The 15632-nt window shown below is 41.6% G+C and overlaps 1 protein-coding gene across 1 annotated transcript in view; it reads right to left on the minus strand.

Moving 5' to 3' along the window:
* Positions 1 to 15172, minus strand: part of PRKCZ (protein kinase C zeta) — a 231008-nt gene extending 215836 nt beyond the window's left edge. Inside the window, exons 1-2 of the mRNA XM_074306514.1 lie at positions 15062 to 15172; positions 14539 to 14858 (exon numbers count right to left, since the gene is read on the minus strand). Coding sequence (XP_074162615.1) covers positions 14539 to 14609 — 71 coding nt within the window. The 5' untranslated portion in view covers positions 14610 to 14858; positions 15062 to 15172. The remainder of the gene's footprint in view (positions 1 to 14538; positions 14859 to 15061) is intronic.
* Between the last annotated feature and the right edge of the window lie 460 nt (positions 15173 to 15632).

A 15632-nucleotide genomic window follows, 5' to 3' on the forward strand; every position in this document is an offset into this window, starting at 1 on the left:
ATCCAGACAGAAATCCAAGATTACTCCAATTCCTGAGGTTAAATTCCCTTATTAATCAGTCCACAACCCATGTCATGTTTGCTGAATCCCTTTTGCATCTGTTTCCCACAGCACTCTGCCTCTTAGTATCTTTTTCTTTCTCCTTGACTCTTGGTGGCTTTCTCCTAATAGCTAACACTTTCTAGGGTGCTAAACTCCTCTGTGGATTTAGCCTGCCAGTGAAGGGCACACTTCAACCTCATGGTTGTGAGTTCCACTAGGGAATTCGTCTTTCCCACTGTTAATTATTATGTTCTTCCAACTCTACTTCATATTTACCATCCCTGGTGTCCATTATATCCCTTCATTTTGTCTGTAACCTATTCCCCTCAAATATCTTTTGCCAAAGAGAATGGCCATTGTGAATTCTTCACATAACCGAATCCCGACACTTGGTGCTGAACCCCAAAATCTGGAACTAGAAATTGCTACCCCGAACACATCATTCTTAAACCTTACCAGGTACTCTCCCATCAAGAAACATTGCCCTCCTTGCCATTGCTCAAACAAGACCCTCTATCTCCCAAGGAGATTATCTTTCATTTATTAAGTATATACCTTGTTTAATAATAACAAAAGCTAGCAATTATATAGCACCAACTATGTGTGAAATACTGTGCTAAGCACTTCCCAAACCTTATCTCATTTGATCTTCACAACAATCCTGGGAGGTAGATGCTATCAGTATCCCAACTTTACAGTTAAGGAAACTGAGGTAGACCTGAGGTAGAACTGAGGTAATTTGCCCAGCATCACACCACTAGTAAGTGTCTGAGTCCAGATTTGAACTAAGGTCTTCTACTTCTTTATGTTTGCAAATTGTCTGATGGGATTCTAGCTAAGCTGGACTTTAATTGACTGCCAGACTTAGGCAATAGGAAGATCACTTTGACAGCTGAGTGGAAGAAGCCCTGGGGGTGAGGAGAGATGGAACAGGCAGACCCACCAGCAGCTACTACAATTATCCAGAAGGAAGTAAACAAAGACTGTACCAAGATGGCGGCAGTGTTCAAAAAGAGAAGGGGCAGGTACAAGAGCTGTTAGGAAGATAGAAAAGACAGCACTCTTAAAAAGCTTTGGCCAAGTCCTCTCCAACTCTGGTCTTAGAGAAAGGACCAAGAAGAAGCAAAGGGCACTTTTGAGAACATCCCCTCTTTCTGCTTTACCTTTAGACTAAGGACTGGATACTTTTTATTCCTAGCCCCCAATTCAAACAATCCCAGAATTCTCTTATTGCACCCCATCTCCCTAATTTATCCCTCTAAACTCATAGGGCTTCACAGTCCAAAATTACCCCAAATCCCTCCCTTCTCCCTTCGTCGGATGAGTGACCTAAAGTACAGATAAGAAAGCCACATAATGTTTTGAACTCAAACTGAGACACAATAACTCAAGTTATGTTGAGTCAAGTCATTTTTCAAGGTTGGTAAATTCTTTATGATCTCATCTGGAGATTTCTTGGCAAAGATAGTCTAGCATTTATTTCCTTCTCTGGCTCATTTTATAGATGAAGAAAATGAAGGAAACAAAGTTAAGTGACTTGCCCAAGTTCCCACAGCTAGGAAGTATCTGACATCAGATGCCATCATTTTATTTGCTGTGATGCTTAGAAACCTTTTCATGGTCAATCTTTGGTACTTGGTTCTCAGCTCTAGATTACAAGGGATTGTTGAATCTTCCTCATTCTGCTTAGTTACAAGCTTCTTGAGGGCAGAAATGTTCATTTTTAATCAGTTCAATGCTTAAATCTTTTATTGCAATTATACCATCACAGGCTAAACGTCAGAAGACGAGTCTTCCTGACCTATCCATTGTGCCACCTAGGTGCCCATAACATCTTTTATAGACTTCTCCCGCATCAGAATGTAAGCATTTTAGTGCCTTTCAGTCATTCTCCCTTCCCCTCCCACAAAAAAACCCAGAGAAATAAACTGAATGGCCCAAGGTCGCTAGGTTGGTCTTTTCAGGCAAAGGACCAGACTCAGAGCAGAGAGTGCTTGCGCTCTCTCTCTCTCTCTCTCTCTCTCTCTCTCTCTCTCTCTCTCTCTCTCTCTCTCTCTCTCTCTCTCTCTCTCTCTCTCTCGTTCTCAGTGGGAATTCCAGCAGAAATTTTAAGATAGGGACACTTACAAGTCTGTGGAGGAGCAGACAATGTTGGGATTTACAGGGTGGATCTAACCTGTAAAGAGATAAGCAAAGTCTATTTAAAGTAAATAGAAATCAAGGGAGAGGCAAGCTAAGTAGGGCGGGGGATGGAAATCAAGCTTTTCTTGTAGGGTGGTACTTGAATGGGAAGGGAGCTACAGATTCTTTTTTTTTTTTCTTATTTGCTGAGGCAATTGGGGTTAAGTGACTTGCCCAGGGTCACTCAGCTGTAGGAAGACAGATTTGAACTCAAGTCCTTTGGTGCTGGTGCGCTATCTACTGTGCCATCTAGCTGCTCCACAGAGCTACAGATTCTAAGTAGAGATGAAGCATAGGGAAAAGCTTTGGCAAAGTTTGGAGGTTGGAGATACAAAGTCCAGTATGGGAACCAGCAAGGAGGCCATTTTGCTTAGAAAAACCAAATGCCTGAGGGGAAAGCATGAGAAATGAGGCTTAATAAAAAAAAAAAAAAAAAAAAAAAAGGCTGAAGTCAGTCTGGGTCAGGGCTTTAAATGCCCAACAATAGTCAAGTATTTCATCCCAGGCAACAGAGAGTCATTGGGGCTTAGGAAACAAGAAGGATAGGCTGAGGAAACCAAAGATATCCATCAAAATTAAAGGCATAAAAGAAAAGGATTATTTGAGCAGTTATATGGAGAGAGGTGAGGCTGGACACAGGGAGGCCAGGTAGGAGACCATGGTCTAAGAGTTCAGAAGAAAGGGGATGAGGTCATTAGCCAGGTGGTGGCTCTGGGAGTGGAGCAAAGTGTATTTGAAAAATGTTGTAAATTTGGCAACTGCTTCAATGTGGGAATGACAAAAAACCAGGAGTGACTCAGAAGCTTGGAACATGGGTGACTTGAAAAATGGTGGTGCCCTCAGTGATCAAGGGAAAAAACTTCTAGTGCACAGGGTAGAAAGTGGCTGTGGGGCCTACCACACAGTGGTGGTTGTAGTGATAGTGATGATGGTGCAGTCCAAAATGTCATGCCCAACCTCCCAAGATGCCATCTGGAGTTTCTTGGCAAAGATATTGGAGGTTTGCCGTTTCCTTCTCCAGTAAACTGATAAGTAAACTGAGGCAAATAGGGTTAAGTGACTTGTCCTGGGTCACATAGTTCAGAAGTAGCTGAGGTTGGGATCTCCAAGTCCCAACCTGATACTTTATTAGCTTTACTAATCCCTTGATTCTCTAGGTTGGGGCAGGGATTCCTGGGTTACTCTGGCCCCCCGTATCTTCTTCACCAGGATATCGTGTAACCAGACTCCCCATCCTAATAGAGCCATTTGTAATCCCCACCCCAGGTAGAAGAGCTTCCACAGAACCATGGGTATCTGCTTTGTGGTAGCAAGGATGGGAAAGAAGGCTTTCAGCATGGAAGACCTCTCTCCAATCTTTTCCCCCCATTCCTTAAGAACCAAAAACCTTGTTTACATGCAAAAATTGTATAATAGGTTCAAGGAACAAGTACTTTTGTCATTCAAAGTGAGATAACAGAAGCCCCCAGAATAATTTACCCAAAGCACCCATGAGTCAGTGACAAAACAACCACCACCAAGAACAATAACACATCCATTGTTTGCTTTTTTCTTTCTCATTTTTTCCTTTTTGATCCACTTTTTCTTGTGCAGCACAATAAATGTAGAAATGTGTATAGAATTGCATGCTTTAATACATATCGGATTGCTTGCTGCCTAGTAGGAGGGAGAAAAACTTGGAATGCAAGGTTTTGCAAGGGTAAATGTTAAAAATGATTTTTGCATATATTTTGAAAATAAAAAGCTATTATTAAAAAAAACAATAACACATCCAAATTAAAAACAATGCTTCTGACAGGTGCGCCCATGCCAAATGTGAATCTTCTCCAAAGTAAATGGAATAAAAAGCTTTCAAAATATGAAACCCACAGGAAGAAATCAAAAGGGAATAGGAACAGGCAGCATAGCTAGCATCTATATAAAACACTTTAAAATTTGCAAAATGCATAATATTATGGATCCCCAACAGGATTATTATTCCCATTATACTAATGAACATATGAGATTTCTGGGAGAAAGCAAGGTGACACCAGTGGAAAGAGTGCTAGACTTGGGAGCTAGAAAAAGAGTTCAACTCCCTCTTCAGTACTAACTAGAACAGTGTGAAGTCTGCAGAATAATTAAGATAGGAATCTCAGACCTAAAGGAAATGAAGTCCTCTCCCAGTGAACTAGCAGAGCTTTTATTTATTTATTTATTTTGATTTGGTCAATTTTTTTTTTTTACAAGATATATGCATGGGTGATTTTTCAGCATTGACAATTGCAAAACCTTTTGTTCCAACTTTTCCCCTCCTTTCTCCCACCCTCTCCCCCAAATGGCAGGTTGACCAATACATGTTAAATATGTTAAAGTATAAGTTAAATGCAATATATGTTTTACATGTCCAAACAGTTCTTTTAGCAGAGCTTTTTAGCCAACTGATAGACGCTGGGTTTAGCAGTAACCTAAATGAAACTTAAATTAAGAGAAAAAAAGCCCACAGGCCTGCTGCTAGACCTAAACTCCAGTCAAGAACTTGCTGAACTCAGACTGAGAGACAACAGCACCAGACTTTGCCCTGGATCAGACCATTCTGGATGTACTGAAAACTTTTCCCTCCCCAGCCTGAGCATCCCCTGAGATCCTAAAATAACACAATACTGTACACCCCAAGAAAACAGCAAAAGGGCCATCCAACACCTTCCCTTCAGAAGTGTGACAGAGCCCAGCCCTTACATCAAGACTAAAGTCAGGAAGGAAGCTGGAAGAATGAGCAAACAAAAACAAAACAAAACAAAAAACCCTTACCATAAAAAGCTATTATTTTAGTCAAGATATACCTAAGAAAAAAAGAAAGCTTGGGGACAAACTTAACTAGAATTCCTGGAAGAGATTAAAAAAGGTGTTTTGTTTTGTTTTTAAGAATTTTTAAATGATTTTATAGATGAAATTCTCATTTCATCGAGAGCACTAGAGGAAAATGTGGGGAAAGGAATGAGAGCTATCGGGGAAAAAAAGAACTGGAAAGGGAATGAGCAACTTTGTACAAGTGGTATAAAACCTGTCCAAGCAAAAATCTCCTTGAAAATGAGAATGGACCAAATAGAAACCAATGATTGATTCTAGGAGGCAATAAGAAATATCTAAATAAAATCAAATGACTGAAAAAGTAGAAGAAAGATATCTCACAACAAATAATCTCATCTTCATTGTCTATCTTCTAAGGGAATTAATGGGTCTATAGAAGATGAGTTTATATCCCAGTATTCTTGTTCAATTACAAACCAGTCATTTTACTCACCTGTGCCATAATCCTCAAACATAAAACATAGACTTAATAAATGCTTGCTTGATTGATGAAAGCAGAAATATTATTTGATATTCACTTGACAATTATAGTTCCTGATATTCCCCAGGGTAAGAAAGGGGGTGGTTACAGAAACTAGTAATTAGGATAATCTGATCTCACATGAGTCAACTTCTTCCTAATCTAGACAATAGAATGGGATGTCTGGGAATGCCCCTGAAACTTCCTCCTCTAAAAATCCCCAAGAAACGAAAAAAGACTATTAATATTTGATTAATTTATGATGCTTCCCTGCCCAAAAAGTTACTTCCCTGGAAGGAAAAGAGTTAGAAAAATTCTTTTGCAGTAGTCTTAAAATCTGGACTTAAATTGGAAAAAGAATGGATGCCCATCAATTGGGGAATGGCTGAATAAGTTATGGTACGTGAAAGTAATGGGATATTATTGTTCTATAAAAAATTATGAACAAGCTGATTATAGGAAAGGCCAGGAAAGATTTACATGAACTGATGCTGAGCGAAACAAGCAGAACCAAGAATATATTGTACATAATAACAGCAAGAATGTGCAATGATCAACTATGAAAGACTTGGTTCTTCTCTGTGATTCAGTGATCCAAAGCAATCCCAATAAACTCTGGACAGAAAATGGCATCTGCAACCAAAAAAAGAACTATGGAGATTGAATGTAAATCAACACAAGCTATGGTCACTTCTTTGTTCTGTTTTTTCATCTCTCCAATGGTTTTTCTATTTTGTTCTGATTTTTCTCTCCCAACATAATTCATAAAATAATGTGTATTAAAATCTGGATTTAGTTCAGGGGCCAAAGGGATTAAGCAGTTTAGGTTAAATTAGTAAAATTGGATGCCATCCAACCTAGCTGGGCATTTGTCATCCTGACTGCTCCCAAATGCTTCACAGAATGTTAAAGCTAAAGGAAATCCTAGTTCTCATCTAACCTACACGTGGGGGAACTGAGATCCAGAAGGAAGCAATTTGCCTCGGCTTCCTGCCCTTCCTTTGAGATTTCTGAAATTAGAATGTTTTCCTTATAAAAATTATTTAGTTGGAGGGAGAGAAAAAATTTGGAATATAAGATTTTCCAAGGATGAATATCAAAAACTATCTTTGCATATATTTTGAACTTAAAAAGCTATTATTTTTAAAAATTATTTAGCTGAATGGAATTCTATTGGAATACATGGACTTCAATGATAAATATCCAATAGAATATACTGTCTTGTCAGCAACAACGAATACAGCAAAACAAAGGAGTTGTGTGAACTCATACAAAGCCAAGAACACAATATCCATCTTGATTAGGCGTGCCAGAACAACAGAAAGGACAAGCACAATTTAAAAAAAAAAAAAAATCAAATAGATATTGCAAAATTACAAAAAACAAGCAAGTTTGCCCTAAAGACATTCCCACCCAACTCCTTCAAAGAGCTGGGAGGTTGATGGAGCAAGTTATTCATTCAACATTTATTAAGTAGGCAGGCCACAGGGCTAACTACTGGGGATCCAAAGGAAACACAACATGTAAACAACTATGTATAAACAAACGATATGCAGAGTAAATTGGCTGTACCATAAATGTGGATATTGAACATATTGTCAGTTTTTTTTCACATATTTATTGTTTTGCTTATTTCTTGGTCTCTTCTTTCCTTATTTTTTTTAAAAATATTCTTTATTCTTTAGATGGGAGACAAATAAGGGAAGAATTTCTGGAGATGTAAAAGAAACAAAAAATATCAATTAAACTGTATCAATAAATAAGTATTCTTCAAGCCAGCTTGAAAGATTGCTGGATTTGAAATCGGAAGACATAGATTCAATTTCCATCTCTAACTCTCGAGGAACTTGAAACAAATCATCTCTCTGGCCTTGAGATCCTCTCTAGGTCTAGACCTGTGATCTCATTCTAAGTAGATACAAAATAATAATTGGATGAAAATGAAATCACTGACCATTGTGGAAGGATGGGACTGGAAATCAGAGCCACAAGATGTTACAGGAGCAACCTGCTAGTGGCTGCTGGGGATCTAATTCTGACCAGCAGAATAAATCCCTTCATGTGAGAGGATGATAACTATACAAGGAGATTAAGAGCCAGTGTTCTAGGACCTCCTCCTCTTCCCTCTTGCCAATTCACAAGGCTGACTTAGGACTCCTTCAAGTGTGTAAAGATTCACAATTGTGGGGATTTCAGAGAACCCATCTGCCCCTTCATGGTACAGTCCCCTTTACTCCTTTACAGGCTTTCTGGGCTTCACATTTAGGTGTGGTCCTTAACAAGACACCTCAAGTCAAGGTCTATGTGCACTGTGCTAAGCACTTCGAAAGGCAAAAAAAATGATCCCTCCTCTCAAGGAGTTAATGGGGGCAATGACACACAAACCACCACATAAAAATTAAAAACAAACAATAATATAACAATCACATTTATAGAGCACCTTAAGGTTTGCACATATTAACATTTAATTCCCACAATCCTATGAGGTAGGTGCTATTGTTGCTCTTGTTTTACAGATAAAGAAACCGAGGCTCAGAAAAGATACTTTACTTGCCCAGATTTACAGCTAAGATTCAAATTATGGTCTTCCTGATTCCAAGCCTTCAACTCCAACTACTGTAGCATCTCGCCAAGTGAACAAGATAAATAAAAGAACAGGATAAACTGGAAATCATCTCAGAGGGAAGGCAGTCACATTAAGGGATACAGGGAAAGACTTCCTGCAGAAGGGATTTTAATTAGGACTTTAAGGAACCCAGGGAAACTAGAAGAGGTGAGGAGTGAGAACATTCCAGGCAGGGAGGACTTGTCAAAAGCTGGAAAATCGAGTGTCATGCTCGAGCCGACAAATCACTCCTTTTGCCAAGACCGGAAGGTTAAAGTTGTAAGGTCACCTAGTCTCAGCCTCTCATTTGGCAAATGAAATGTCAGAAATAGAATCTGAACTCAGGTCCTCCCACCCTATCAATGTGCTTCTCTACCACACAAGATAAGGGCTTATGTTTACTGGACCAAACTGTGACCAGATCAACATACTGTGATCAACAAGCATATTAAGCACCTACTATGTACAAACCACTGAATCACCTTGAACAAAGCTAGGAAGGTGATGAGGAAGCCATGAGGAGCAGCCTGTGCAAAGGCAGGCAGGCAGAAGATTTGGTGCAAGGTTTATGATATTTTGACTCTTAACAAAGATTGTTAGCATCTCATTTCAGCCACTGGGGAGTCTCTCACCTCCTCTGAGAACATCCAGGCTTAGTATTTATAGGAGGAGAAGAGAAAAAAGGGCAGCTAGGGCTACCTGAACCTTAGGGGCTAGCACCTTTGCCTCTAATGAGAGAGGGCTCAAAACTCTCCTTATCAAAAAGTTTTCTCCCATCAAAGTACAGATCTGGGAACTCAGTGAAAAGCATCAGAACTCTGGTAGCAGAAAATCATAGAGAGGCAAAATCTTTGTAGATTATTATTAAATGGAGTACAGAAGGGAAAGGAAGAAAGCCCAGAGAGAGCCCTCTCCCAAAGGTTAGTTAGCATAACCTACCTATCAAAGGAGACAAAGTATGATCCCAGAGGTTCTAAGAGGAGAGTCCAGGTAGAGTTTGGAGGGAAAGGGAGAAAAAGGAGGGAAAGGAACAGGGAAGGGAAGAAACATATCTCCAAATCCTACACAGAAAAAGCTATCCAGAAGAGTACTCCATAACATCAAAGGGTGAAGATCAGAGAAAGCCACTGGATTTGACCACTATAGAATCACTCATCATTTTAAGATTATTATAAGATTATTAAGATTAAGATTAGATGGTAGCCCTGAGGTACTGAGAACTTAATGGTTCTGTCCATTTACCCAGACAAAATGAGCCAGGGGCCTCCTTTTTCCAGTGTCAGAAATAGAATCTAGCATATTTCAAAGAGAAAATAGTGTGAGCTAGTATACAACTATATCCTAAACTCTGTGTGTGGTGTGTGGCTAGCTGGCTATAGGAGAAAAGCTAGAGAAGGGAACATGGGGCAAGCTTATTTGTGCATTGAGAAATCCCTCACACCCACATAGAGAATCCCATAGTCCCCAAAGGCAGATACAACACACGTTCCGGCACCCAGCACAGAGCTAGGCTTCAAGTAGATGCTGGATAAAGGGAGGATGAATTGAATCACATGATTTTTAAAACAAGCTCTAATTGCAGCTGGCATACAAATTATTTAGGAGCTACCTGAATAATTAACAGCCCTGCAGAATTGTCTCCACACATTTCTATCTAACTGCTTTATCTCATATGAGAGGGGCATTTATCTTCACTGCTATGTATGCAAGAACCCAGAAAACCCCACCCTCTATCAACCTCCAGAAAGGGAATTCTTTTTGTAATCATTAAAAACAATGCCATTTCTAATCACTCAAGGACTACCATCTATAGCAAAGCTTCTTGAACTGTGGATTGGATCACATCATGGATCACATGTGGGAGTTGTGAAAAATTTGGCAACAGTAAAAGGTAGCAGATAGTCTGCCAAGATTTAATTCTTTATGTAAAAGTAAATAAGTAGCTCCATCTCACTAGCATGCAAATTTGCTTTGTCTTTAATAAATGATAAAATTATATGTATACCAAACAATTATTTTTAAATAAATTTCTTTATGATTTATTATCAGGAAATAGTTGATTTATATATTTATATATCCAGGTGTTATAAAAATTTCTCAGGCAAAAAGAGGTCACAAATGGAAAAAATTTAAGAAGTCCTGATCTATAGAAAGTCTTGCCTTCCAGTGTCTCCCCCTCCAAGGTTACCTCACCTGTGGTCAGCTGTCAAAGTGATGTTTCTAAACCTCAGGTCTGACTATGTCACACAATAAACATCTGTATTTTCTTATTATTTACAGAACCAAATACCAAAACCTATTTGGCATTAAAGTCTGTGATATCCTTTTTCCCTACCCCCTTTATACCTTACACCCAACCACATATACCTGTCTCCAGGCTGTTCCTCACACTAGACTCCAAAGCATTTTAACCAGCCCATCCCCCATGTCCAAAATGCTCTTGCTTCTCACCCCTGCCTTCTAATTTCTTCAATCCTGATCCCATCTTGTCCAGGAAATTTTTCCCAATAGCCTTTAATTTAATGACTTCCCTCTGCTCCAACTTATCTTTTGTTTTTAGAGTTGTTTGCAGGTGGTCTCCCCCATTAGAATGGGAGCCCCTTGACAGCAGAGATTGACTTTGTATGCATCATGTATTTATTTACCTTCATATGTTTTGTCTGGGCTGCTAGGTGGAGCAGTGGATAGAATTCTGGACCTGGAGTCAAGACTCACCTTCCTGAGTCCAAATCCAGCCTGGAATACTTACTAGCTATGTGAATATGGGCAAGTCACTTTACCCTGTGGGCCTCAGTTTCCTCATCTGTAAAATGAACTGGGAAAGGAAATGGTAAACTAGTTCAATATCTTTGGGCCAGATAAATGTAAATAAAGTGGATAGAGACTGGGATTTGGAATCAAGAAGAGTTTTAATGTGCCTCAGGCACTTATTTGGTATATGACCACAGGGAAAAATTCATAAAGTATTTGCTTCAGTCACTTCCATTGTAAAATCTGGATGATAATATCATGTACCTCACAGAGTAGTTTCAAGGATCAAATGAGTTAATAATTGTGCCTGGCACTATATATAAACGTTAGTCATTATCATCAATTCTATGATGAACATTTTCTCCAAGACTTTCTTTAGTCTGAACAATCAATGAAACAATAAATCAAGTCCTGATTTGTAGCTTTGCTGATTTCCTGCATGTAAAACCTCAGAGGTTCAAGCTGCCTCCAGCACATCAATGCTTAAGGCCCTACTAAGTGCTAGGTTCTGGGACTACAAAGAAAAACTACAGCAATTGCAGGTTCATGAAGTTGATCGATGGCGATAGCTAACATATACACCTACTTTCTCATTTTGTCATTACCAGCTCTTTAATTTCCTTAATTCTCTGAAACATAAGAGGTGGCTTGATCACTAAGAAGCTAATGACTTGGTCAGAGTCATTAACCCTGAATAGAGGGAGTCGAATGCAGGCCCTCATGCCTGTCACATCAGGTCAATTCTACAACTGGACCTTCTACAAAAAATAAGGAGCAGGTAATTTCAGGGGAGCACTAAGGCACTAAGCCTTGAAGAAAGTCACTAATGCTAAGCCAGTGGTCCTCAAACTTTTTAAATAGAGGACCCTCAGACTGTTGGATGGCCGGACTATAGTAAAAACAAAAGCTCACACTCTGTCTCTGCCCCTCAGCCCATTTGCCCCTCCCAACGTCCTCAGCAGGTTGAATCAGGCCTTTGGGCAGTAGTTTGAGAACTCCTGCAAGAGATATATGGGATGCTATGAGATAGCATTTTATAAAATAGAGTTTAAACATAGGAATTCACCCTCAAAGTTTTCTCTTTTGGATCAAAAAAGAATTATTCAATGACAAAAATTATTTCCCAACAAAAAGGACTTTTTCTAAGAACAGGAAATAATTTTGTATTTCCCAAACAATTTCTGATTCTTAAAAAAATTCTTTTGAAGTCTTGCAAAGTCTAATTTTAGAAAACACACCAGAATATCTCTTAAGGAGAAAGAAATAATCAAAATGTGAGTCCTTCATGACCTGTACCCTTTTCCTAAGAGGATTTCAGCTGTCTTTTTCCAGGCCAAATACCAAGCTGAGATTTTAACAAACAAAAAATATGAATACGATTTTCACACTCTTAACCACTTCAGTTGAGAAGTGCTCTCTCCAAAAGATTGCCACTTTTCTCTGAATGGTTTCCTGGTCTTGGAGAAGGAACTGAGAACTTGAATCAACTTCCGAAATAAAAAAGTGACTGAGAATAAAAGACTACAAAAAAATTTTCATGTGGCCATTTTCAACAATGGGATGAACCAAATCTGTTCCAATAGAGCAGTAATGAAATGAACCAGCTACACCCAGCAAAAGAACTCTGGAAGATGACTAGGAACTATAACATAGAATTCCCAATCCCTCTAGTTTTGTCCGCCTGCATTTTGGATTTCATTCACAGGCTAATTGTACACTATATCAAAGTCCGATTCTTTTTGGCAGCAAAACAGCTGTTTGGTCATGTATACATATATTGTATTTAATTTGTACTCTAACACATTTAACATGTATTGGTCAACCTGCCATCTTGAGTAGAGGGGGAGGGAAGGAGGGGTAAAAATTAGAACAAAAGGTTTGGCAATTGTCAATGTTGTAAAATTACCTATGCATATATCTAGTAAATAAAAACTATTTAAAAAAAAAAAAAAAAAGATTTCTCTCCTTCCATGAAGTCAAGAGTCCTGCTTCAGGAGGGTAATAGGCGTTCAACCAAAGGGTTAAATTCTTTGGCTAAAATAGACAGGTAATCCCTGTCAGGCTAGAAAGAGAAATCTAACTCATTGGAAGGCTACAGGCTTGCATACAATTTCCTTGCAGTAAAAGTTTAAACAATTTTTAAAAAGTTTCTTTCCTATAAACTAAAGCACTAACCTGCCAGTGTAAGACACTGGGGACTGAATCAAAGGCCTAGAGATGCAATTGATCAGGCTGAAGAGAGCAGGCATCCTTAAGCTAGGAATCATGAACTTAGGTGTTTTTTAGTTTGATAACTTTTCGGTACAATTGGATTTTATGCATTTAAAAAATATGTTTCTGAAGAGGGGGGTGATGGGCTTTACCAGAATGGCCTGAAGGATCCAGGACACAGAAAAAGGAAGAGACCTGATGACTGCATGCCCATCGACTGGTATCATGAAGCTACCATACCCATCATGCCCATCAAAGGGTTCTAGGTAATACACAGATGACGTGACAGTGCCAGATTTCCACAGTATCACAAATGATGCACCCTTAACGTCATCTCATCTAGCTTCATCATTTTACAAAGGAAGGAACTGCAGTTTGAGGAACCAAACTGAGGCCCGAGATCATACCATTAAACGGCCAAGCCAGAATTAGAGGCCAGATCCTCTTCTCCCTCCAGATCCATTCCTCTGAATTTCAATGAGCAAAAGAAGCTCCAAAAGGAGTAGCTACTAGCAACCATACAAACGAGGCTGCAGGCTACCCTAACTGCCCAAAGCAAACCTGGTGGGCTTACCGAGACGTACAGGGGGTCAGTTTTAGGGGCAGATCTAGCAATGTCTATGTGTCCATAGGAGAGATCTGAATTGTAGATGAGGAGAGACAGACAAAACCAGATATAGACAAACCAAAAAAGAAAATCATTACAAAATCAAGCTGGAGAATGGGGCCTTTAATGGCATTAAACAGACAAAGAGATGCATCTGGGTCTAGATAAGGGCAAAGGGGGTGGGGGTGGGGAGGAAACCTCCCAAATCACCAGCGTCCAATCGCCCCTTCTGGGTGATTTAAAAACTTCCTGGAGATCCGCGAGGCTCGGTCCCAGGATGCTTAGTCGAGATTTGAACTTGGGACTTGCCCGCTTCCCACGGATTACTCCCTCGCCCCATTCAAACTTGCAGATTGGCAGCGCCCTCTTGCTCGCCCTTTGCAGCGGAAGAAACAAGGACCAGCTGACCGATAATCGGCCCATTTCACAGGTAAGCCCAACCGCTCTGGGCCCCGCCTTGCCTACTAGAGATTCCTCCAGCGGCGCAGGCCCCCGAATGCTTTGTTAATGAGTCACCGCAGAGTATTACATTTTGTAACTCGGACGCAGAAGAAAAAGTTCAACTCCGGTAACAGCTACAGTTTTACTGCTCATTAAGTCGACCCAGTCGTGATCGCAAAAGAAAGACTTTGGAAAAACAGCTTCCCTCTCCCTGGGCTGCCCCCCCTTCCCCGCGCCCCCCTCTCTCCCCCTCCCCCGTGTGTTGCCAAAGCACAGACCCGGAGAGGGGACAAACTTTCCATGGCCGCCTGTAAACAGACGCCAGCTTGGCCGGGCTCGCGGGGGCTGCCGGCCGGAGAGCGGGGCAGAGGACGCCGCTGGCTCGCTTACCCGTTGTAGTGCGCCTTGATGCGGATGATCTCCGGGCCCACGTTGGTCTTGGACCCCATCCTGCTCGGCATGGCACTGATCCCAACCAGCGGAGCCTGCGTCCGGAGCGCGCGCGGAGCGGCGGGGCTGCTTCCCGAGCCTTGCCGGAGAAAAGCGTCAGGGCTCAGGGCTCCAGATCGGGGCTCGGGCGCCGGCTTCGTGTCTTGCCATTTCACCGCTCGGCCCCCTGGACCACAAGCAGGAACACCAGGGTGGACGCGCCGGCCCGAGAGGGCGACCCCCGGGAGCGGGCGCAGTCTGGGCGAGGACTCCGGAGCTACCTGGGGGAAGGGGGAGGGGAAGGAGGGCGGTGAAAGGCCCCCTCGGGAAGTTTCCGGGACTCCCTTCCCAAATAGCCAAGCCCGGAACTTTCTGACTCCGGGACAGAATCAGCGCAAGCCCGAGGACGCCCAGGATGGTCAGGGTGTAGTTTCCCCCAGGTCACACTTCTAACCCGGGATCTAAGAAGGAAGCAGAATCCTACCTGCAGGCTGGTCTCCCGGAGGAGGAGGAGCAGGAACGGGAGGAGGAGCGGGAGCGGGAGGGGCCGGAGCGGGAGGAGGGAGGGGCAGGTCGGGGGCAGAACCTGCGGGCTTCCTTTGACGAAGGCTATCCCCTTCTTTCCCCCCTCCCTCCCCCCGGAGTGTGGCGGAGGAGGCTGGGCAGGGATTAGACACCGCGATGGGGCGGGGAGACCCTGGCTAGTGACAAATCCATGCTGATCCTCAAGTTTAAGAGGAAGAACTGCCCTCTCCAAAGTTCTCGCTGAAGTACCTGAATGGAGAAATGGGCCTCAGGGGAGGTTCAAGAAAGGGAGAAGAGAACAGGATTCCTGAGACAGGGGAAGGGTGAGGTTCCAGGGGGCTGGGAGGGTGACCTCCAGAATAAAAGCTTGGGGCAATAAAGGTCTGGACTCGGTGCAGGGCAAAACTGGCGACTGGGGAGATGGCATCTTGAGGATGCTTTAGAACTGGAAATGGGGAGGGGGAGGTTCCCTGAGTATTAAGTGGTAATAAAGGTCATGAATCTGGATTTAAAGCCGAAGGTCTTCATCT

Source organism: Sminthopsis crassicaudata, chromosome 3 (assembly GCF_048593235.1).
Source record: "Sminthopsis crassicaudata isolate SCR6 chromosome 3, ASM4859323v1, whole genome shotgun sequence".
Classification (NCBI taxonomy): Eukaryota; Metazoa; Chordata; class Mammalia; order Dasyuromorphia; family Dasyuridae; genus Sminthopsis; species Sminthopsis crassicaudata.